This window comes from Cannabis sativa, chromosome 8 (assembly GCF_029168945.1).
Source record: "Cannabis sativa cultivar Pink pepper isolate KNU-18-1 chromosome 8, ASM2916894v1, whole genome shotgun sequence".
Taxonomy (NCBI): Eukaryota; Viridiplantae; Streptophyta; class Magnoliopsida; order Rosales; family Cannabaceae; genus Cannabis; species Cannabis sativa.
Window position 1 is genome coordinate 44,874,306 of NC_083608.1, and position 23,250 is coordinate 44,897,555.

The 23,250-nt window shown below is 33.2% G+C and overlaps 4 protein-coding genes and 1 long non-coding RNA gene across 6 annotated transcripts; 3 read left to right on the top strand and 2 right to left on the bottom strand.

Annotated features, from left to right (window-relative positions):
* Window positions 1-285: 285 nt before the first annotated feature.
* On the top strand, window positions 286-1,579 carry LOC133029964 (uncharacterized). Its single transcript, XR_009683894.1, has 2 exons — window positions 286-1,192; window positions 1,251-1,579. It is a non-coding gene; the product is annotated as an uncharacterized LOC133029964 (long non-coding RNA).
* Window positions 1,580-2,725: 1,146 nt separating this feature from the next.
* On the top strand, window positions 2,726-4,416 carry LOC115700636 (small ribosomal subunit protein eS19x). Its single transcript, XM_030628247.2, has 5 exons — window positions 2,726-2,880; window positions 2,963-3,092; window positions 3,335-3,425; window positions 3,512-3,695; window positions 4,121-4,416. Exons 2-5 carry the CDS (start codon window positions 3,009-3,011, stop codon window positions 4,185-4,187), a joined length of 426 nt encoding a protein of 141 aa, XP_030484107.1. The 5' UTR covers window positions 2,726-2,880; window positions 2,963-3,008; the 3' UTR covers window positions 4,188-4,416.
* Window positions 4,417-6,450: 2,034 nt separating this feature from the next.
* LOC115700306 (uncharacterized mitochondrial protein AtMg00810-like) lies at window positions 6,451-6,909 on the bottom strand. Its single transcript, XM_061103445.1, has one exon. It carries the CDS (start codon window positions 6,907-6,909, stop codon window positions 6,451-6,453), a length of 459 nt encoding a protein of 152 aa, XP_060959428.1.
* Window positions 6,910-8,221: 1,312 nt separating this feature from the next.
* On the bottom strand, window positions 8,222-11,565 carry LOC115701266 (microtubule-destabilizing protein 60). 2 transcript variants are annotated; one of them, XM_030629015.2, is made up of 8 exons: window positions 10,222-11,565; window positions 10,059-10,107; window positions 9,873-9,965; window positions 9,522-9,641; window positions 9,329-9,427; window positions 8,768-8,827; window positions 8,571-8,665; window positions 8,222-8,493 (listed from the first exon to the last, which is right to left on the bottom strand). In XM_030629015.2, the coding sequence occupies exons 1-8, from the start codon at window positions 11,160-11,162 to the stop codon at window positions 8,376-8,378; spliced, it is 1,575 nt and encodes a 524-aa protein (XP_030484875.2). In that variant the 5' UTR covers window positions 11,163-11,565; the 3' UTR covers window positions 8,222-8,375. The 2 variants fall into 2 exon arrangements, with proteins under 2 accessions (XP_030484875.2, XP_060958011.1); XM_061102028.1 differs by having other exon boundaries at window positions 8,222-8,665; window positions 10,222-11,416.
* Window positions 11,566-18,418: 6,853 nt separating this feature from the next.
* On the top strand, window positions 18,419-21,365 carry LOC115700715 (UDP-glucose 6-dehydrogenase 1). Its single transcript, XM_030628343.2, has 2 exons — window positions 18,419-18,730; window positions 19,570-21,365. The coding sequence occupies exon 2, from the start codon at window positions 19,595-19,597 to the stop codon at window positions 21,035-21,037; it is 1,443 nt and encodes a 480-aa protein (XP_030484203.1). The 5' UTR covers window positions 18,419-18,730; window positions 19,570-19,594; the 3' UTR covers window positions 21,038-21,365.
* The last annotated feature ends 1,885 nt before the right edge of the window (window positions 21,366-23,250 follow it).

Sequence of the window (23,250 nt, forward strand, 5' to 3'; positions counted from 1 at the left end):
TCCGGTGACTGGGGTATGGGTTGTCTGGTTTGCGTGAGAACGAGAGAGAGAGAGAGAGAGAGAGAGAGAGAGAGAGAGAGAGAGAGAGAGAGAGAGAGAGAGAGAGAGAGAGAAAACTGAGAGTTAGAGGGAGAGTGAAAGTTTGAAATGGGGAGGGTAAAGTTGGGATTATAATTAATTGGAGAGTATTTTTTTAATTTTTTTTTACATAGTATATTAAAACAATATATGCTATATTTAAGCATATATTGTCAAAACTCTCAACACCTTGAGACGGGCCTGAGCCCTACCTATCATTTGATCTCTCTCTCTCTCTTAGTCACACTCCCATCGATTATTTTCTCTTATAGGGATTCAACAATCTTAATGATACCAAAAGGTGAGGACCCTGTATGAGTCATGATTAGTCACATAAGGATTGGTATATTCTGAAAGAAATTCAAAGAAACAATGAACACATCCAGATCTTAAGTGAGCAGAGGACTGAAAATTACATTTAGGAGTGTGTTGGATAAAATTCAGTTGGGTCTTCAATATCAGGGGTCAGATTAGGAGTCTATTTGTTTCACAAATTTTTGGTACACACATGGTACTTGTTGCTTTCTGAAAAAGATTTATAAGGCTATCTACTCACTTTATTTAATTTGATAGATTTCATACTTCGACGAGGTGATTGTGACACTATTGTAGAATATCCGATTTTGGCTTATGTGCAGATTCAACACTAAAAGGGATGAGGTAAAGAGATGGCAGAATACAGATTATAAAAGGATCTTTCTAATTATTGAGAAACGCAAGAAAGTGGCCATGAAATATTTCTCAGCAATGGCTGGAGAGATGGTAAGTTTTCAATCGCATATAAAAGGAACGGAAACACTTGTAGTTGACTTGGTGAAGAAAGTGTGCACTTGTAGGGCTTTCCAATTATCAGGCATACCGTGTCCCCATGCTTTAACTTCTATATTGGCACCAAGATTGAAGGTATATGATTTTGTTGATGACTGATATAAAGAAGAAGCTTACATGGTTGCATATACTGGTATAATAAAGCCCATGCCTAGTCCAGATAAGTGGACTCAAACTGGGCTCAACCCCATGCTCCCACCTCTAAAGAAAGTCCTACCTAGAAGACCAAAGAGAGAGTAACCGAAGTAATGATGAACCTCCACCAGGTGCTAAAAAAATGTCAAGGGTGAGATTCAACATTGCAACAAATGAAAATCTCTTTATGTGTTATTTATATAATGCAGCCCAAAGTTACTAAGAAGAGAAGTAGACCAATTAAGGCTAACCCACTTCCTGCGAGAGTGAAGAAAAATGCAAGGAGAAGGAAAAAAAAAAAGCGAAGGAACATGCCTCTGGATCTCAACAAGAACAGTGATGATTTTTTTTGAAACCTATAGTTGTACAGATCATTAGATACTCTGTGGAGCAGCCTCTTTTGATTAAATATTTAGATTGGTTTAGTGCCTTGATTTTAAACATATAATCATGAAAGAAACATGTGAACAAAACATATAACAATGTCAATATATAATTTATGATTTTTATTGATAGTAAATAAGATTATATTGAAATTGTATTTAATTTAAGGCATTAAATCACAACACTGCTACCATCAAATGGTACATCACCGTACAAACATCGGTCAACCCTCAAATTGGGCCTCATTTACCCAACCCAAAATCAATATTATAATGAATTTTTTCTCATTAGTAGACTATTTTACACTTCAAACCCTAACGGATTCGGGTCTACCCGAGGACCCGAATACAACATATAAATAAGGTTTTTCACTTTTATGCAAAGAGTTACAAACTTTGGTTAGAAAATTTGATAAGAATACTTTTGTGTATAATACTCCATAGCTATACTCTTAATAATATTGTCTCGTAGATTAAGGTTCATTAACACGTTTACCATGTGAAAGTATTTGTCTTCTTTACTTATGATCACACTTTTCTTTGTCTTAATCTATTTTAATTCGGGTTTCGAAAAACTCGGTAAATAAGTTAAAAAATTATTTAGTGGAAAAAAGATAAAAAAAGTATTAAATTTGAATTAAATATTTTTCTATATAAATACATTTTTTATATAGTGTAAAAAAAATTTGAACTTTTTTCTTTAAGTTTAGTGACTTAAGTATAATAACTCAAATTTTTATTTTATTCTTCATTAGATTAAGATCTTATGATTTAATAATTTTAAAATTAATATTTATAATTAAATATTTTAATAATTATTTTATCTAAAATATATCTTTTTTATTGTCTCACTCTTAATTTTACTATAATATATAAAAAAGAGCTAAAGTGTGTGTGTGTTTTTTTTTTAATATATACTTTTTGTTCACATTGCGACCTCTTCAAAAAATAAGTTATTTATTATTGGAATTTTTGCACTAATAAAATTTTCAATTTTTTTACTTTTTAACTTTGAGGTAGATTTTTTTTTAAAAATCTGTGTAGGTTTTATACTGTATACTGTGTTAAGTTTTTATTGTTATTTTACGGTTGCTTTTTAGTTGTTTTATTATTGTTTTAATTATTTTATTTTGTTGTTTTATGGTTGTTTTATAAAAAGAAAATATTTTTATAAAAAATTATGTGTGACAGTAAAATTATAAATTTTTGTCTAAAATTGAGAGTTTTTTTTTATTTTTTATTTTTTTTATTTTTTATTTTTTTATAAAATCCCTTTTATCATTTAAATACATATATATTTACAGAAAAATAAGCCCAAGCCCAATAACAAATAAGGTGTAGATTAGGGTTTCATATAAATATATATTTCTATCTCATACTTTCCTCCATATCTGCTCCCACACTCTCTTCCGGTGACTCCCTCTTTGCGCTCTCCGCCGTCAACTTCTTCAGTCAGGTATGCAATAGCTTTTCATTTTCTTGTTATGGCACATCTGTTGTTTCAAATTTTTAAACTTTGTTAATTTCATGGTTAACAGTACACTCGCTAGATTTTCCATTAAGGGAATCTAGCCTCCGATAAAGATGGCGACCTCCAAGACTGTCAAAGATGTTTCACCTCATGAATTTGTCAAGGCATACGCCGCTCACCTGAAAAGGTCTGGAAAGGTTTGTACTCTTCCTCAATATCTTGTTTGGTTTGTCAGAAAACGCAGCAGAATAGTGAAAACTTATAACCCTAACCTTGTTCAACCATGTTTTGTTCTTGGTGACAATTGTATGGTATTGTTATTCATTATTTAGAAATATTAGTCAGGTGTTATTGCTTTGTTATCATAATGAAAGTTTTTATGTTTTTGGGTATCGATTCAACGTGTTGTGCACAATAATGTATGATGTTATCTACACAGATTGAATTGCCAGACTACACAGATCTGGTAAAGACTGCCAAGTTTAAGGAATTGGCCCCCTATGACCCAGATTGGTACTATATAAGAGCTGGTATGTGTTTAATTGGTGTGTGTTTTGATATGTAATTGTTTTGTATTTTGTTTTATTACTGTCTAATGTGTACTTTTTTTATGTAGCATCTGTTGCAAGGAAGATCTACTTGCGAGGCGGTCTCGGTGTTGGGGCCTTCCGTAGGATTTACGGTGGAAGTAAGCGGAACGGAAGCCGCCCACCACACTTCTGCAGAAGCAGTGGTGCGGTTCTTAGGCACATCCTGCAACAATTGGCTAACAATAACATTGTGGAGGTCGACCCCAAAGGGTAAGACGTTTTCATCTTTAATTGCTTGTAGCACTGAAGAATATGTATCCACCTTGACTATGAAGTTAAATATTTGATTGATTTGTTTATTTCTATTGCCTTAATCTTAATTAGTATTGTTGGAATCAAATATGTGCATCATGATCATAGTTGAGATTTTTTTTCTTACATGAATTTTTTCAATACTTCAATAGTTGAATTAGTTACTAGTTAGATTATGATTCAATTTTTTCTTTTGGGGGGTGGGGCGTTATTAATGGTTTTTGGTTCACGTGACAATCGACTGTGGGATTTTAGAGCAATTCATTTTTGTCTTTGTGGCACTATTTTAAATATGTTTTTTGATTCATGTTTGCTACTAATATTGTTGTGTTCTGTTTTTTAATTTGCAATTTGCTTTACTGTTGCTCTTTTTTGTGTAACAGAGGGAGAAAAATTACTTCTCATGGTCGGCGTGACCTTGATCAGGTTTCGGGCAGGATAGTTGTTTGAACCTGCTGGAATACAAGCATTTATGTGGTTTCATTAGGTTTATATAATAATATAATTTAGCTTTTGAGAGTTGTTACTTTGGGCCAACTTTTTTGAGATAGAACATGTCTTTGTTTATTGGTGAGCAGTTTTGAAATATTTTCTATATTTTCCCAGACTACTTGTACAAGTATTATTTCGTCTTGATGATTGCATTTTGGGTAAAGTTCAATTGGAGTAATTCCACTGATATTTGTTCTAGATTAATAGTTTAATGCCCGTATGCGAAGTTACTTGAATTTTGGATCCAAAAGTGTTGGCACTTAAATTATTAGATTGGATATTATATTGGGTTTTTTAACAAAAATACTGGATTTTGAGCAAAAGTTTTTTTTATAAAATTATTCTTTTTAAAATAACAGTGGAATAATTAAAAATTAACTGTGAATTGTGAAAATTTAACATAATATACAAATACAATATAAAATTTATCAAAAAATATAGTATTTTTTTAAAAAAATTTGGCTAAGTAAAAAAAATAACAAAGATGTAAATTATAGTATGTGTTTTAAAAATGATGTGTTGGGCTCTTAAATCAAAGGTTTTAATGAATTTATTCAAGGAAAAATGTGGAAATTATATTGTTTATTCATTTCATTTTATTTGTTTTAATTCTTATATTTATTTTTACATTCTTTAAAATATAAATAAATAAAAAAATTATGTTAGGCGCAATCCACAGAGCTAAACATAAATAAGAAACAAATTGAGAGAAATATTCCAAATCTGCTACCTGAGAGCCGCCACTGGCTGTAGGATTTAAAATCCATTGGACAACCTCCCTAGAAGGATCAAACTGCAACATGTCACTCCAAATACCCCAACTACATTTGAACCAGCATTGCCTAGCAAAGGGGCAATAGAACTAGAGATGATCCAAAGAATCTTGAGCACCATGACAAAAGACACAGTCCATCTCATTTCCAAAAATAGCTTTAAGCCATGTACCACAGGGAAGAATGCCTTTCCTAATCTTCCATGAAACAGGTTTCACTCTCTCTCTTGAGGAGAGGTGCCTTCAAAAGGCACTTGAAAATGTTATCGGTATCTCTAAGTTGTTGTTTGGTTAGGAGATCTATCATCTATGAACAGATTTAACAGAGAAGTTACCATATTAATATTATATTTTACTATTTGCGAAAGAAGGTTAACTATGTAAGAGTGAGCCCAAAATTAAAGTGAGGTTAACTATGTAAGAGTGAGCCCAAAATTAAAGTGCAAAACTGATTGCATTTTCAATGTTAGCATTACATATCTATATGATAAGTTTGTGGATAAGAAAAGTCTTTTCACACAAGAACATTGTTAGGAGGGACACTGTATCTTCACATTGGTATAATATTGTCTGCTTTGGGTCTAAGCCCTTACAGATTTGTTTTTGGGCACCTTTCCAAAAGGCATCATACCAGTAGAGATATTGTCCATTCTTTATATCAACAATCTTTTTTATTTTTAGTCAACGTAGAATTTTGGTTGCACACCCAACAAACATCATTTGTAGCACGAAAGCAAAATTAGGTTTTCCAGTTGTTCGATAAACTCATATGGAGAAGAAAATTGAAATTAAGAAGTAAATATTTCTGAAAAAAAAAAATATATGAAAAATTGACAACTACAAATCTTAATCAAAATTCCAAGTTCACTTTGCAAAAAAAAAAAAAAAAATCAATTCCCAAGTTTATTGTTTAGAAAGTCTTCTGGGTTCAAAATGTGAGCTCATGTTAAACTTCTTAGACATTGAAGCTGAAGACAAAACGAAAGAGAAAGAAAGACAGAAAAAACAAAGAGAAAGAAATGAAAGAAAGAGTGAATTGAATTCATTACAATCGAGAGAATCATACAAGGATCAATATATACAAGATGGAAGAGAGAATGAGCTGAGACAACTCACTAACAAACTACCAGAGAAACAATTAGAGTACTTCACTAACTGTTTTAACATATTTGACACCCTTGACACTCCCCCTCAAACTTAGAATTGAAGCATCTTCAATTCTGAGTTTGTGTCGAAAAGAGCTGAACCTATTGCTTGAAACAGACTTGGTTAGGCCATCTGCAATTCGGTCAATAATTGGTACATGTCTGATGTCAACATCTCTCGCACAAAATACAGATCAAGTTCAATATGCTTAGTTCGTGCATGTAGAACATGATTGATAGTTAGGAGCGCAATGCTGAGATTATCACACCAGACAACTGGAGTTCTAGGTGGATAAGCATGAAGTTAAGAGAGAAGAGATTTAAGCCATGTGATCTCAGCAACAACATTGGCAAGAGAACTAAACTCTGCTTCAGTATTGGACCTAGAAACAGTGTGCTGCTTCTTGGAAGACCAAGCAACAAGATTTGTGCCAAAGTAAATGGCATAACCTGAGGTAGACCTTCTGTCATCAACATCTGCTGCCCAATCATCATCACAGAAGGAACTAATTTCAGTGTGTGGGGGTTTCTTCAAATGCAAACCATGATTCATTGTGCCACTGAGATACCTCAGTATTCTCTTGACAACAATCCAGTGAACTTGCAGAGGATTGTGCATAAATTGACACACTTTGCTAACACTAAAGGAAATCTCTGGCCTGGTTATGGTCAGATATTGAAGAGCTCCAAAAGTGTATCTATACAATTGAATATTCTTAACAAGATCACTGCCATAGACTGACAGTCTGAGTCCACTAGTCATAGGTCCAGCATCCACTGGTCATAGGTCCAGATGCTGGTTTGACTCCTTGCATTTGTGTTTTAATCAACAAATCTCTAATATACTTTCCCTTGAGAAAGATGCAAACCATCTATAGTGTACTTGTAGTGTACTGAACTTCTATAAAGTCTTCTTGGTCTAAGAAGATTAAAAACTTGTATTTTGATTATGGCATGTTTTGGCTTTTGAGCTTTAAAACAGCGGGGTTGAAAAATGAAAAAGAAAAAGGTGGGAGTGAAGATTTATTATTAGAACCTATGTCATGTTTTGACTTTTGAGTTCTAGAAAACATGTTTTGAGTTCTTAAAAGCAAAACAACGGTATCCGTTTGGTTTGGTATATGGTGAAGCTTTATTTATTTATTTATTAAAATTTATAAGAATTTTATCTATTTGTATGTTTGGTCCCGCAATGGATCTTATAAAGGAATCGAAGTATTAGTATAATTGTTGTAATCTTTTTTCAACGTAGTAATCCTTTTTACACTAAATTTCAATGTTTTTATATTTTTTATGTAAAACCAAAAAAATAATTTTGATTTTAATGTTCTTTCTTATAACATCAAACATGGTAAGCCATTGAAGTTACCTAAGTGGCTTAGGTAGGGGTGAGAGAAAGGGGGAGTGCAAGGGTTATAACCCAAAACCCAGTAATACCATTCCAAATGCCATTTTAATACGCTCAATTAAAATTGAATATTAGATATTTTATGCTACAAGAATATAATATAAAACAAAATTTTAAAATGATACTTATTAGAAAAATAATAATTTTAAATTAAATTTTGTATCTATTTTAAAGCTACATTGATATAATAATTACTGTTTCGCGGAACTTTTTATAATGTCTCTTTTTATCGTGTAATAATAATGTCTCTTTTTGTAATCAACTCTCTAAAAAAATTTTATCGTGTAATTTTTCGTTTGTTTCGCGGTGTTGTAATTTTGCTGCCCATAATGTGACTAGATGGACTTTCGATCGAAACATTACTGGTTTTGTGGAACCTTCCTTAATACCTTTTTCTATCCTTTGTAATGACCATGAGGTCTAATTTTCCCTATCTATATAACGCTTTATTTTCAAAGAAAAAAGATATAATAATTACTGTAAAAATTAATAATTTTAAATTGAATTTTGGATCCACTTTAAGAAAGCTATATTTCTGTGATCATCTTCTGAACCCCATCTCTCTACTAGAACAAAATATTATACACATAATAATGCCACTGGTGTGGCAAAACACTGAGAAGGGAGCAGCAATATAAACCACAAAGGGAAAAAAAAAACAAAGCAATTGGACAATGAATGAGCTATATTGGCAGGTAGCTCCATTCTTCTTTCTTAGACTTTTTATTACTATAAAAAATCTCACATCATAACAATTGATTGAATAACAGAAGAGAATTGGGGGAGGAAATATCTATAAAAAGCTCTTCTTCAAGCTATTGTCAATGTTGTTGGAATGTGAAGGAGCTGGCATCATTCCAGGACAGGCAGCACTTGATCTTTTTCTGTTGGGGAATATGAAATCTGGGTTCTTTTGGAATTGTTGGATTCTTCATCGACCTATCCAACAAAACCGAAATCTCAGAACACACTAAATACTATCATCAATAGTTAAAGGAAACTGTCTTTTTGTTTACCTTCTTGGGATGAAAGGTCTATCAAAATAAGGCATGGGCTGGGCTTTTGGAACGAGTTCCTTTCTCAGTCTTCTAACTTCTTCCTCTTCTGCCATCTTTAGTAAGATAAAGGAAAGAAGAAACAAAGCAACATTAATAAAAACTCATTGAAAAGTACCAGGCTGTGTGTATGTGTATCAGCTAAAAATTATTATTACCCTTTGTTGTCTCTCTCTTTCCATCTTATATAGCTCTATCAGGGTCATTTTCTCTGCTACCTGGTTGTGAAAAAAGGTGTATAATGTAAGTATACACATCAAACTTCCATAACATATAATAATTACTTATGTTACAAAGCTGAGTGCCCAGTTAAGGCAGGTTCATTCATGATGACTCACACACCACTTCACATAGACATAGTAAACTAAATGATACCATTTCATCACTGCACCATAAACTTTACTTCTTTTCATAACATAGTAAGCTAAATAAATTATATCAATTCATCACTGCTCTATAAATTTTTCTTCTTCTCCATGCTTAGTAAGCTAAATGATACCGTTTCGTCACTGCACCATAAACTTTACTTCTTTTCATGACATAGTAAGCTGAGTGCACAGTATAAGCAGGTTCATTCATGATTCACACACACCACTTTCACATAGTAAGCTAAATGATACCATTTCATGACTGCATAAAAAGTATCTTCTTTTCTTTGCATAGTAAGGATCATAGAGATAAGGGGGAAGGAAGGAAGATTCAGCATGATAAAAGAGCACCTGATTATCAAACTCAGCTCGCTCTACTGCTCGAACATCACTGTGAAGCTTCAGATCCACAGGCTTTGTTCTCTCTTTCACTGGAGGTTTTACAAGACACTGAAATGACCATATTAGGAAACTCAGCCAAAGGATTCTATATTGAATTGAGAAGCAATAGACTATAATAGAAACAAGAGATTGTCAAGCTCACCTCTGGTTCATCTGTAGTCCATGGAAGACCCTGAGCAACTGGTATCCGCTGCTTCTCTTCTTCTACTATTATCTCCTGCAATTTCTTAACGAATTCCTCTTCCTTCATTCTTCCCCTTTGCTGCAATGAGAATTCTCCAAAAGTTATATTCAATTTCAATGCTAGTAATGTTTGTATTCCGTGAACAAACTTAATCACAAACACACACACACCCGCACTCACCTATTATCACTCACACACAGTTACATACATACATATATACAGTGAAACACAATCATTCACACTCAGACACACGCAGGCATTACTCAGAAAGTTATAAACATTTTCAATGCTAGTAATGTTGGCATTTACCTCTGTTCTTAGCTTGAATGGTTTCTGAGAAGTGGCTTTAAGCTTCTTCTTTTTCCATCTACTACCACCAATTGTGCTAATCGATTCTAAGCTCTGAGATTAAAACGCGAATAAAATGAGCCCATCACTTTGTAAAACATATACGATTTCCTTAACAATCTCAAAACAGTAAAAAAAAAGTCTTACATTTCTTCGACTCCTTCGCCCACCATTAGAGGAATTCCTGCTTGAAACACTACAATAGGTGCAAACCAGCAAATAAACCAAATCAGAAACTCAAAATGAGCAAATTCTAAACATATCAGATATAATACTTATTGAAAAAGAAATCATAAATTGGGATTCCAACCTTCCTTGACTGCCATCCCAAGAAGACGAAACCGAAGCTTTTGGATCCAAACCAAGATTTTCAGATGTCAAAAACAACTCGGATGGACAAAACGATGAAGATGAAAATTGCATTTCAGGAACTTTAGGAGGAGGTAATCCAGGTAAAGCCCACATCATTGGCTTTTTGGTCTCTACTAATTCCTGTTCCTGATCAGTCTTCTGATCATTAGACTCCTTAGACTTTGGTATGGAAAGAAGTTTCTCAAAAGCATGAACCAAATGCATCACTTTTCCACATTCAGGCGCACTGTTCCTTGCTTCTTCCAACAACTTTTCCCGCCTTCTCTTCACTGTCGAGCAACCTAATTGATTAGGCGAATCAACCTCACCAGATTCGCCATTATTGGAATCATTAATATCTCCTGCCTGCCCCTGATACCCATCGTCGACGTGAAGGTCTTGAATCATCAAACCCTTAGCTATTTCCTCTTCCAGTTCACTCTCAGCTCTATCAATAGCTTTAGAATTGTTAGATTCCGATACTTCCCCACTAACGGAATCACGACTCTTGAAAAACTCCTCTTGCGAAGCCCGGAGATTCTCATAAGCGACACAAAGACACTTCTTAGGATTACCACCAACGACCTTCTCTTTACACTTGCAAGCAACTTTCGGAGCCACGTTCTCTTTCTTAGAGTTCTTCTTCTTCGCCACTACGAACTTTCTTTCCCGGATCTTATTCCGCGGCGAGAAAGCAACCGGATTCTGGTTCGGATTTTTCGAAACCGATTTCTGAGACTTGGCCGATTTGATCACTGGCGAGTTCGTCGTTTTAGGACCAGGGGAAACATTAGGGTTCAGATTCTCCGAACATCTCAAAATTTCTGGGTTCTTTGATCGAGAACCATGTGAATCTTTTACAGGAGTCACCGCACCGGCGTTCTTGCCGATCAAATCCATCGGGAATCTGAGTCGCGAAAGGAGACACTTCGCCGGAAACGATTAGGGTTTCGTGGGTTTTTGGTGAATCGCTCAGTTTTTTTTCTTTATTTTAGTTAGAACTGCACAAATGAATGAATGAATGAAATGGTGCAAAGGATGAGAAGAAATGAGAAAGAAGACGTTGAGGTCTGTACGCTCTGCGTGTAACGGCTAGTTTTGTGGGGCCGTTGGATTGAAATTTTTAAATCATTGTTTGAGTTTCTACCGTTGGATTGGTGTTTAAGGGAGACAATGGGCTGATTTGGATTTGATTGACAACCGTTATGGCCGAGATAGTTGCCTAATTTTGCCCGTGAAGTTACCAAAATACCCCTGGTCTTTTTATCATTCCACGGTCGTAATGATAAAATTTTCAGTAACAAGACTGCTAATCTCTTTTTTTAGGGTATCCTTATATGTTGGGGAATTTTAGTTTATATCTTTCTTTTTTCATAATTACTTGTTCAAATATTGTTAAACCTTCACCTTTACCGCCTAAGTTAACGACGCATTCTTCAAGAAACGACATTTCAATTTGTTTTTCTTTAAGTACAAAATTTTAATTTGTTTCTTCTTCGTGCTTGTGCCGTATTTAAAAGCTCAGTCCGTATTTACAACACTATACATAAGTAAGAAATAGCCCCAACCGAATTTGATTACTATTATATTTAATAGCAAGATGAGAAAAAAAATGAGCTAACTAGTTACAACTTCTATTAGTATGCTTAAAAGAAGAACACCTCTGAAAGCACTCAGCTTGCTTGACCTCAGCTGCAATCACCTGGCCCAGCCCACAAAAGTCTCCCTAGCTAGATATACTAACATCACAATTAAATTAACACAAAAACAACCATGTCTAGGAGGTTCCTATCACTTAATCACCACAACTCCTTTTTGAGAAAAAACGTATTTTCATTAAAACGAAAAGAAAACCTATAGGTCATTAGAAATAATATCAGTTGGAATTGGGTCAACCTCAATTAAACCAAACTGATAACAAGCTAGCCCCCATTTAATTGTTAGAATCTATGCCTTGAGAAGCATGTAAAAATATCTCTAAAACATTTTCATATATGTTTGAATGTAATTAAATTATTAATATTAAATATTAAATGATTTACATACACATATTTAAAAAAAAAATTATTCATACATCTTGTATTGTACGGAGAATTAAGACAACTTAGCTATAAATAAAATAGTTAGCAGTATATTAAAGTTATAGAATCTTTAATCAATGGCAATCTCGATTCAAATTACTGATATAGTATGACATCTAAGTGAATGTGTTGTATTTAATAAAAATTATATATGGCAAGGGTCGATATGAAATTAAACTGTCTTTATCAAACATGTTTATTATAAAGACCTAATTCATATCATAAAGATGATCGATAGTAAATCAGCCTGAATCTTAATTAATTATGAACTCATGTTCATGTTATTAGTTTTTTTAATTTACTCGTTAAAACTTTTTATAGAAGATAATTTTTATAACTTCTGCTTTAGGAATCTAATAATATGGATAGCTGGGAACATGATCTACAATTATGGAATCCTGACTTTCCTAACAGATCGAATGTTGGTTTCTATTAAGTGTTAATTCTGGAACTAAAAAGTTGTGCACAAATTTAAATTGGATCAAAATTATACTTTCATTAGTGAATTAATGGTACCAAAGGATAAACGAGTAATTAGAAGGGTAAAACATTAATGTTATCTCAATTTGCCCACCTGACGTGGCATGTCTACGTGGCCAACATTAGTAGCATGTAGCAGTACAACTCGCCAATAAAGAAGGCCAAGTCATCTACTTAGTACTTCAATAAACGAGAAGTCTGAATACTCAAGCGGGATGACGAAGTGACAATCAACCACCTCAAGGAGGCTAGCCGACCACCCCTGGCCAGCCCTGTGGCCAGCATAGGCCAACCATGTTCTGGACATCCCATGGTCGGCCAGCTTGCATCTGGCAGGTGCATGGCAAGCCAGCTTTTGGCCTGTCAGGACTTTGGTGTACAAATTCATATATGGATAACAAGCCAAACCACGAATTAAGTCTAGACTCGAATGAAAATTGCACATATTGGGATAATTAGATCTGAAGTGTTTGGATCTTCGGAACAGTGGGCTCATATTTTATTAGTCGTCGGGCGATACTTTTGTATATGAAATATTTTTGTTAAGTTTGTAAAACAAAATCAAGATCTCAAAATTATATAACTTTTAGTATTTAGTAATTGTTTATTTAAAGTTTAATTTTATTTAAAGGTTTTAATTATTTACGTTTTTTTATAAATTTTTGATTAGTAAAAGAGTGCGCAATAAATTATAAAGTATAAAGTATGACGACGTGCCTAATCTATTAGAGTGCTACATTGGCAACGTGTAACATTCTATTAGAGTGTTACATTAATGATGAAGAAAATATGCCTATTGAGATTTTTAACATTCCCTAGCAAAAATAACCTCCCCACCCCATGCCAAAGGAATGTTATTTAGATAAACGCCACTCTCATATGTATGAAATGACTAACTTAATTGTGACAAATGCTTAAGTTCGTGAATTAAAACGCTATTAAAGAATAGACTTAATTAAATGATAAGTTGGCAAAATGTTGGAGACCATGGCTAATATTATACTAACCATAAATTATTATATTCATGAACATCCATTAAGAAATATACTTCATAACAATACTTTATAATAAACTAAAATATAGCTTCTTTGATAATTAAAGAGAGGTCCAAGATTTCAACTAAACACATGTATTCCCCTTGATTTTTTAAATATTATTATTTATTGGGTAAATACCATTTTGGACCCTCTGTTTTACAAAAGTTACTAATTGGACCCTGTGTTTTGTTAAATGACAAAATAGACCCTATATTTTCTAAAATAGTACAAATAGGACCCTGAATTAATTTTTTCTCAAAATAAAGTTTAATTATAATCCGATCTAAAAGTGCTATGACAAAACTGTTTACATTTTTTGTATCTGTTCGTATTAAACATTGTCTTCAAGTTGGTTGTATTAAAAAAAAAATTGTCAAAAATTAAGCTCATTACTATTTTAAAAAATACAGGGTCCATTTTGTCATTTAATAAAACACAGAGTCCAATCTGTAACTTTTGCAAAACACAGGGTCTAAAATGATATTTACCCTTATTTATTTATAATACTCACTCAAAATGTGACATTTATTTATTTTTTCTATACTTTTAATTTTTATTAATTTTTGAACGGAGAAACTTTAATAACTTTTCTCTATATATAATACAAATATATTTTTAAGTATGAGCATCAATTTTGCTACAACCTTAGCAAGTTTTCTTATTTTTTACACTTAGAAAAATTATAATTGTACATGCTCATAATATAGCTAAGTGGGGTCTTGGGCTTGATAGTGAGTTCATCTGGAATGGTTCTTTACCTTCCTTGTAGTCTTGTGGTGTGGTTTTGTTCTCCACAAGAGCTTATTTCAAAAAAAAAAAAAAAAAGAAAAATTATAATTGTAATGGATTAAAATAATTTTTAGGGCATAAAAATAATTTTACTTTTACGATAATAGCCAATTAATAATATAATGTGGCAGGAACAAATACACCGTTTTACTAAAAGAAAAAGAAAATGACGGGCGAGTTGACTTGAGCTTGTGACAACTAAGAGCGGAACTTGCTAAGCATAGCAAAAAAGAAAAAGCGCGCAAGGAGATAAGAAGGGTGTATTTACGTGGATCAATCTGAACAGAAGAAGGAAATAACATGACATACGTTCCGGCTTATAAATAAAGGATCTCATCATTCAAAAAAGAATAACATATTCTTAATCACACTAGACCAATCAAAACTCTACCAGAATACAACTCAGAAACACTTACCAGCTCGAGAACATGAATCAAAGAAAGGAATCATTGTTAACTTAGGAGGAATTGTGTAAACTAGCAGAGTTATAATTTTAAGACTGAATTAATTCTGGTGTAAAAAATTCAAAGTCGAAATACAATTTTATTATTGAGCTAATTTTTAGTATAAAGAATTATTTTTATTTTTTATTTGACAGTGTATTTTTTATTATAGCAAACATTTTACCAATTTTTTAGAAATTTTAATTAATACGATATTGAAATAGAGTTTAAAATATATAATTGTTTTATGATATAGTTCAAAATAATTAATTGCACATATGAAAAAAAAAAATTTGACTTAGCATGCTTAAATGTAAAGCATGATCTTTTAATATATTGCTAAATTAGAAATAGGGTATCTACACTTTTAATATATTTTCCTCTCAAAAATACTCTTACATTTCAAAAAAAGCCCCTCTCTCACTCTTCGGCATTGAACCTTGACCCAAAACTCCTGCTGTCGAACCCAAACCTAAAACCACAACCACATGCCCTCGTCGTCGTCTACTCTGATGATCTCTCTCTCTCTCTCTCTCTCTCTCTCTCTCTCTCTCTCTCTCTCTCTCTCTCTCTCTCTCTCTCTAAGTCTTCTCGTCTCCACCCCCAAATCCTCAAATTCCACGAGCTCAACCACCCCAAACTCTCGAAATCCCCACCCATCACTAGAGTTCTCAATCAATCGCTCATTTTTTGCATTTTTTCTTCTGGTTTTCCAATTTTTATGATATTTAGCGATGTATTTGTAATGATATACCAAATATGAGGTTATGGATGAAGTTTAGCGATATTTTGCGTATTTAGTGATGTAGTTACGGTATGAGACTAAAATGAAAAGCACATCGCTAACATCGTGAAAACTTGAGTATGTTTTAGTGACATTTAACGATGTATTTAGTGATGTGTTTTAGCAACATTTAGTGGTGTTTAGCGACATCGTGAAAACCAAGAAAAAAATGCTAAAAATGAGTGATGGATTGAGTACTCTGGCAATTTTGAGGATTTTGGAGTGGTTGAGCTCGTGAATTTCAAGACTTTAGGGTGGAGATAGCGAAACTTAGAGAGAGAGGCCATTAGAAAAGATGCCGACTGGGGCTTGTGATTGAGGTTCAGGGTTTGGTACAATGATAGGGGTTTTGGGTCGAGGTTCAATGACAGAGAGTGTGAGAGTTAGAGAGAGAAGCTTTTTTAAAATGTAAGGGTGTTTTTAAGAGGAAAAGATAGTAAAAGTATAGATACTCTATATTTAATTGAGTGGTATATTAAAAGACCATGCTTCACATTAATTTAAGCATAGTAAATCAATTTTTTCAAAAGAAAAGTCACATTTATAAACTGATTATGTAAATTCTATTTTCAATACTATAAATTATTTAAATTTTTTTAAAATAAAAGAAATAATATTATAACTATAATATAGATAAAAAGTCATATTAAAAAAAATATATTATAATTTCTACAAGAAAAAGTATGGTAATGTTTAATAAAAATCTTCCTATAATAAATATAAATACATTAGCAATCTAAATAAACCAATTTGTTCCTATCTTCAAAAAAAAAAAAAAAAAAAAAATTCCTAAAAATATAAATATATTAATATATATATATTTTTTTGCTTGAGCCGAAAAGCTCAATGTTCATAATGAGAAATTGCGAATGATAATAATGCTATAAAAGAAGTTAAAATGTAAGATGCATCGTATTCAATATGTGAAAATCGACTAGTTATATAATATTTTTTTTTGAGAGAATATTATCAACCACTAATGTTTATTATATTATTAACATAAAATACATTATTTTTACCATTTAATATTCATTTGCAACACATGGTCCGTCTTATGTTATCATGCATAAACATATAATTCTATATTAATAATAAAAAAAAAATCTGACATAGCATAAAACTGAGACTAATTTAAAGAAATGGCAGTAGTGATAGTGGATAATAATTTTGAATAGAAATTTTTTTAAGTAATTAACGAGAAAGAAAAATTAAATAATGCTTCTAATTATTGGATGTAAGAGCATACATTATATTTTCACTTTCTATCTCAAAAAAAAAAAAAAAAAATCACTTTTAGTGATAGTCCCTCGAACTTCATCTTAAGAAAAAAAAAATAATACAAATTCAAAAAGATACATGTAGTTTATGTTAGACATGACACTTATATAAATTTAGAGTTAACATATCAATTTAATTAATTAATATATGTGATTTATTTAGTTAGAGTTAAAACTTAGAACTTAAAGCTTGTCACCTCAAAATTTACTTCAACATCATAAATTGAGGTCTCTATATTTATTTCAACAATATGTAAAATGGAGTATAAAGTTCTTATATATTTATGCTTTCACATGTTTTTACAGACTTCCTTCACAATGAGTTTCATTCATTTATCACAGCTCTAATTTCAAAATATACATATTTATTTTTCTTTATTAATATATATTATTATAGTTGCTACTGCTTTTGTTGGTATTATTATGAGTCATCATCACTCAAGATTTTGAAGCTCTGGTCTTCCATTTTTCTAAATATATAAATGGCTTCAAAATTACTCCAACAATTCCTTTTTCTGAATCTATAAGCAACTCCATCCCTTGATTTTGAAGTTTACCCTTTAACACTTTTATTAAAAATGTATCATTACCTTAATGCACAATTACAAATAAATGTTGATATTACTTCAAAAATTTATAAAGAAAAATGAAAAATAAATCACTTGTCTTGCAAATTAGTATATCTTTAGTCACTTTCAATTTTATTTGGTTAAAGTCAAAGTCAACATTTCATGTTAAGTGAAAACAAAAATATCACCATACTACTTGGAAGTATGTGATCAAAGTGGGCATGTATCCATTCTTATAAGTAATGATATCCCACCAAAAAAATCCATTTATTCATTAATTACATTGCACAATGTAAGAAATTTTTTCATTACATTACTTTGAAAGTTCCAAATGTGATGTTTTTTAATAAAAAAACTGTGATTTTTCTAATAAATAATGTAATTTTTATGACAAAATTACTTTTTTTAATTAAAAAAAATCAATTAAATGTGTCACATTTGTTACAAAATAAAATCACTAAAAGAATCAATAAATATGGTTATTGCAAAGATAAATAGAGGAAGAAGCTGAGTTTTTTCTTCATATTATTCCAAAATTTGCTTTTGACTTTTTTTTATCCATGTGCAATTAGCAAGGGTGTTTAGGTAATTTCCCTTGAACCCCATCATTTAGACCGCGTCTAAACTTTGATTTACCATTATACCCTTTTTTATACACCTGCCAAATGGTATAATGTCTTTTTTATTTTTTATTTTTTTAAAGTCTAATTTTAATTTGATTTTTTTCTTAGACAAATCCAATTTTAATTTTTTTTTTATAAGAATCCAATATTAATTAAGTTAGGAGAAAAAATAATTAATTGTTGGTAGGACTAGAGAGGAGAGATTCACATCAAAAGCAAGCGGTGCATGTCCTTAATTGTCATTTTGACCAATCAGAGGGGTAGATCTTGGACATACATTGGGTATTTAAGACAACCCAAAACCATTTTTTTTCTTCAGACTCTTCTTATTCTCTTCTCTCGTTCAGAACCAGAAAAAAACTTAACTAGCAAAGAATTTCAGGAGGTAATGTTACTGTCAAGCTTTAAATTTCATATCTTTGTGTATATTTTTGCTGTGATTTGTTGGGTTTTGTGTGAATTATGGTTTTGTTTTGTTTTTCCACGTCGGTATTGGGGAGAATGAGAAATGGCTGTGTTGGTCTCTGATTCATATTAGATTTGCTTTTGTAGGATTGAGTTTTCCCTTTCTTATAATGGGTTTTGTTTTTTATGTCATGAGAATGCAGATCTAACTTCATTTTTTGTGATTCAACGTTGTTTTGGGGGTTAGTTATTGTATTTGAGTATAATTCGTGATACTTGGCAATTGGATCTGATTTAATTATTAGTTTTACATTAGAATTTGCGGTTTTATCACTGTTTTGTGTATAAAAAATTGTTCTTTGTTGGTTTTTTCCTTCGTAATGTGCTAGATCTGATGTGTTAATTATGGTTGATCAATTTATAGACCCTTTAGCTGGAATGGTTAGTTGATCTCTTGTGAAATCATATATATATTGCTCTCTATTATGTTAGCTTGTGTCTTTAAACTGAATCTAGACTTGTCAGCTTTGATGTACACATTTAACTCCTACTTAGGTATCTAGAATTTTGGAATGAATATTTATCAATGATTTTATCTTGAGGCTTAATTCTTCTAGCTGTTGTTTGAAATATTGGGAAGAAAAGGGTTGGGAGATTTGAGTCCTACATGAGACTAGATCTGGGAAAATGTATTGGGTGACCATTTGAGTTTTTATGTTTAATAGGAAGTTGAGTGTATGTGATCAATATTTGATTTAAAGCATTATGAATTCTTTTTTTATTGTCCTTTTGATGTATATGAAACTTCATTTTGGACAGGTTGTAGAGTGGTAGAAGAGAAAAAATGGTGAAGATTTGTTGCATTGGTGCTGGATATGTTGGGGGGCCAACTATGGCTGTGATTGCATATAAGTGCGCCTCTGTTGAGGTGGCTGTTGTTGATATCTCTGTGCCCAGGATCGCAGCTTGGAACAGTGACCAGCTTCCCATCTACGAGCCTGGCCTTGATGATGTGGTCAAGCAGTGCCGTGGCAAGAACCTCTTCTTCAGCACTGATGTTGAGAAACATGTCAAAGAGGCTGATATAGTCTTTGTCTCTGTCAACACACCAACCAAGACTCGGGGTCTTGGAGCTGGCAAAGCTGCAGATCTGACTTACTGGGAGAGTGCTGCCCGTATGATTGCTGATGTTTCAAAATCGGACAAGATCGTTGTTGAGAAATCCACTGTCCCAGTCAAAACTGCTGAAGCTATCGAAAAGATTCTCACCCACAACAGCAAGGGAATCAAATTTCAAATCCTGTCAAACCCGGAATTCCTTGCTGAGGGAACTGCTATCCAAGATTTGTTTCACCCTGACCGTGTCCTCATTGGAGGCAGGGAAACTCCAGAGGGAGCTAAGGCCATCCAAACATTGAAGGATGTTTATGCTCATTGGGTCCCCGAAGACCGTATCTTAACCACCAATCTCTGGTCTGCTGAGCTCTCCAAGCTTGCTGCCAATGCCTTTTTGGCCCAGAGAATCTCCTCTGTTAATGCCATGTCAGCTCTTTGTGAGGCTACTGGTGCCAATATTTCAGAGGTGTCATATGCAGTCGGCAAGGACACCAGGATTGGACCCAAGTTCCTCAATGCTAGTGTTGGTTTCGGTGGATCTTGCTTCCAGAAGGACATATTGAATCTTGTGTACATCTGTGAATGCAATGGCCTTCCAGAGGTTGCAGAATACTGGAAACAGGTCATCAAGATCAATGATTACCAGAAGAACCGGTTTGTGAACCGCGTTGTTTCCTCCATGTTCAACACCGTTTCAAACAAGAAGGTAGCCATTCTGGGATTCGCCTTCAAGAAAGATACCGGTGACACAAGGGAAACCCCAGCCATTGATGTTTGCAAGGGTCTATTGGGTGACAAGGCCAGGGTGAGCATCTATGATCCCCAAGTGACAGAGGACCAGATCCAGAGGGACCTTGCAATGAAAAAATTCGACTGGGACCATCCTCTTCACCTGCAGCCAATGAGCCCCACCACCGTGAAGCAAGTCAGCGTGGTTTGGGATGCCTATGAGGCCACAAAGGATGCTCACGCTATCTGCATCCTAACCGAGTGGGACGAGTTCAAAACTCTTGATTACCAAAAAGTATACGACAACATGCAGAAACCCGCCTTTGTATTTGATGGCAGGAACGTTGTTGATGCCGAAAAGCTGCGTGAGATCGGCTTCATTGTATACTCCATTGGTAAGCCCCTGGATGCATGGCTCAAGGACATGCCTGCTGTGGCATAGAGAAAGAAAACATTGTTCGGTTCGGTTCAAGTGAGGCCTTGGGCTTCAGACACATTCAATACCACCACCCTTGAGAGGCAGTCAATTGGATTCTATTATATTTTTTTTGTTACTTTTTCCTAATTTGCTCTTTTTTTTTTGTTCCTTCTTACTTGCCAACATTGATCAGGATAGTGATTCAAGTTCGGTGCAAGTAAGAAGCTTTCTCTGTTTTGCCTTGCATTAAATTTCAACTTGTGGGTACTGTCTGTTACTTTGTTAGAAGACATGATATCATAATTTGTTGTTCCAATCTCCTATCATAATTAGAATGATTACATTCTTGAAACCAGTCCTCTTTCTCTCTAAATTATATAAATATATGTATATATGCACTTATTTTAGAGAAGTATAGCCATAAACAACATATGAATCTGGAAACTGTGGATTTTGGTTAGTTGTCTGTCGGTGTTAATAGTTGACAACCTACCTTATACCGAAAAGGCATCTGTTGAGGCTTATATTATAGGTAAATCATTCGAAAGCTCTTGCTTATTTGGTGGTTATTTTTTAAGGGATTATTTGGTGACACTTTATAGAACTCGTGTCATGAAAAATATTTGTATAGTAATCTAATAATTTCTTATATACTATGAGAGAAGTTGGTGGAAAACACATGGATGAAAAAGAAAAAGAAAATAGAATGCTTCTAATGCTTCTCCTTAGTTTTCTTAAGGAATCACATTGACTAACTTTTATATATTTTTGTATACTTAAAAATTGAAAGACATGTCACTTGAAATAAAATAGAAATATTCTTTTTTTAAAAAAGACAATTTATATAGTTTTAAACACTTTGAAAGAAAACAATTATGATTTATTTTTTAGTCGAGTAAGAAAAATATTGATAAACTATGATAATAATGTTTTAATAAAAATAAGGAATACAAGGAAAATACATATCTTTTAACAAAACTGAGAATGTTTTGTTAGAGAATGTTTCTCTTCCATCTCAAGTACGCATATCAAAAATATCTATTTAGTTGGATTAGGTCGAAGTTTTGATCCGAAACATTCAAATAATTATTAGATATATGATCAGATTTATTTCGCCCTGCCTAATTTTTTTTCGAATCAGATTTGATTTGATCCGATTTCAATATATTAAAAAAAAAAAAATTAATTCAAGACTCAAACCCGAACCCAAACCTGGACTTGAACTAGATCCACTCGGGACCCAAACCTAGACCCGAGACTGGACTAGGGACCTGCACTTGGGACCAAACCCAAACTCGGGTTCTGAGACCCAGATCCGAGCTCAGGACTGGACTTGGACTCGTGTTTCGAGACCGGACCCAAACTCGAACCTGAGACCTGAACCCGGACCCCTAACCCAGACCCAAGACTCGAGACCGAACCTAAACCCAGGATTTGGGACCCGAGACCGGGACCCGGACTCAGACTCGGGACCCTAGATCTAGACCCAGACCCAAGACCTTAACCCAAACTTGGACCCGGGCCCAAGACTCAGACCTAGACCTGAGCCCGAGACCCGAAACTGGACTCGAACCTGACTCGTAGTTGGTGTTGGGGTCGAGTTTATTGAAAATATATTATAACTTTACACAATCTATTAATACAAGTCAATATCAAACATAGTATAGTATTAAATAATTCGAATTCAAAATTAAAAATGGATATAAAATTATAAGTTTAGATATAAAATTGAAATTCTAAAGGAAAAAAAAGGAAAGAAAAAGAAGTCGGGTCGAATCTAATCCGATTTGAGTATTCGATCTAACGAGGCGGGGCGAACGGATTATTACATGATTTACATTGAGTCAGATCATAGCAAATCAGATCTGACACGATCCATTTGCACTCCTAATCCCAAAAACTAAAAGTTTTGCCAAATGAGGCACACTATTGATAAATCTTGGAATAAATTTGCACCCAAAATGCCCTATTACATACATTTCATTACAAATCCAACTCACTTTTCCTCTAGAGGCTTGTTCAACATACCCACACTTGTACTATGTTTACAATTTAACTCCACCCAACACCAAACCATATTTGTAAATACGAATTGCTAAAAGGTATGATTAGTGCCTAACATTCTTCTTAGTGTCATACTATAATAGGATAATTAATGTAATTATATATTAAATCACATATAACTTAAGACAATATATTTTAAAGAATATCGCTAACCAATTATGGAGCGTACCAAT

Excerpts from the sequence above, each read along its gene's own strand:
- LOC115700636 (XM_030628247.2), top strand. The coding sequence starts at position 3,009 with ATGGCGACCTCCAAGACTGTCAAAGATGTTTCACCTCATGAATTTGTC. Across the intron at positions 3,093-3,334 it reads ACCTGAAAAGGTCTGGAAAG|ATTGAATTGCCAGACTACAC; the intron begins GTTTGTACTCTT and ends TTATCTACACAG. Across the intron at positions 3,426-3,511 it reads TTGGTACTATATAAGAGCTG|CATCTGTTGCAAGGAAGATC; the intron begins GTATGTGTTTAA and ends TTTTTTATGTAG.
- LOC115700306 (XM_061103445.1), bottom strand. The coding sequence starts at position 6,909 with ATGACTAGTGGACTCAGACTGTCAGTCTATGGCAGTGATCTTGTTAAG.
- LOC115701266 (XM_030629015.2), bottom strand. The coding sequence starts at position 11,162 with ATGGATTTGATCGGCAAGAACGCCGGTGCGGTGACTCCTGTAAAAGAT. Across the intron at positions 9,642-9,872 it reads CATTCAAGCTAAGAACAGAG|CAAAGGGGAAGAATGAAGGA; the intron begins GTAAATGCCAAC and ends TTCTCATTGCAG. Across the intron at positions 8,828-9,328 it reads GAGCTGAGTTTGATAATCAG|GTAGCAGAGAAAATGACCCT; the intron begins GTGCTCTTTTAT and ends TTTCACAACCAG.
- LOC115700715 (XM_030628343.2), top strand. The coding sequence starts at position 19,595 with ATGGTGAAGATTTGTTGCATTGGTGCTGGATATGTTGGGGGGCCAACT.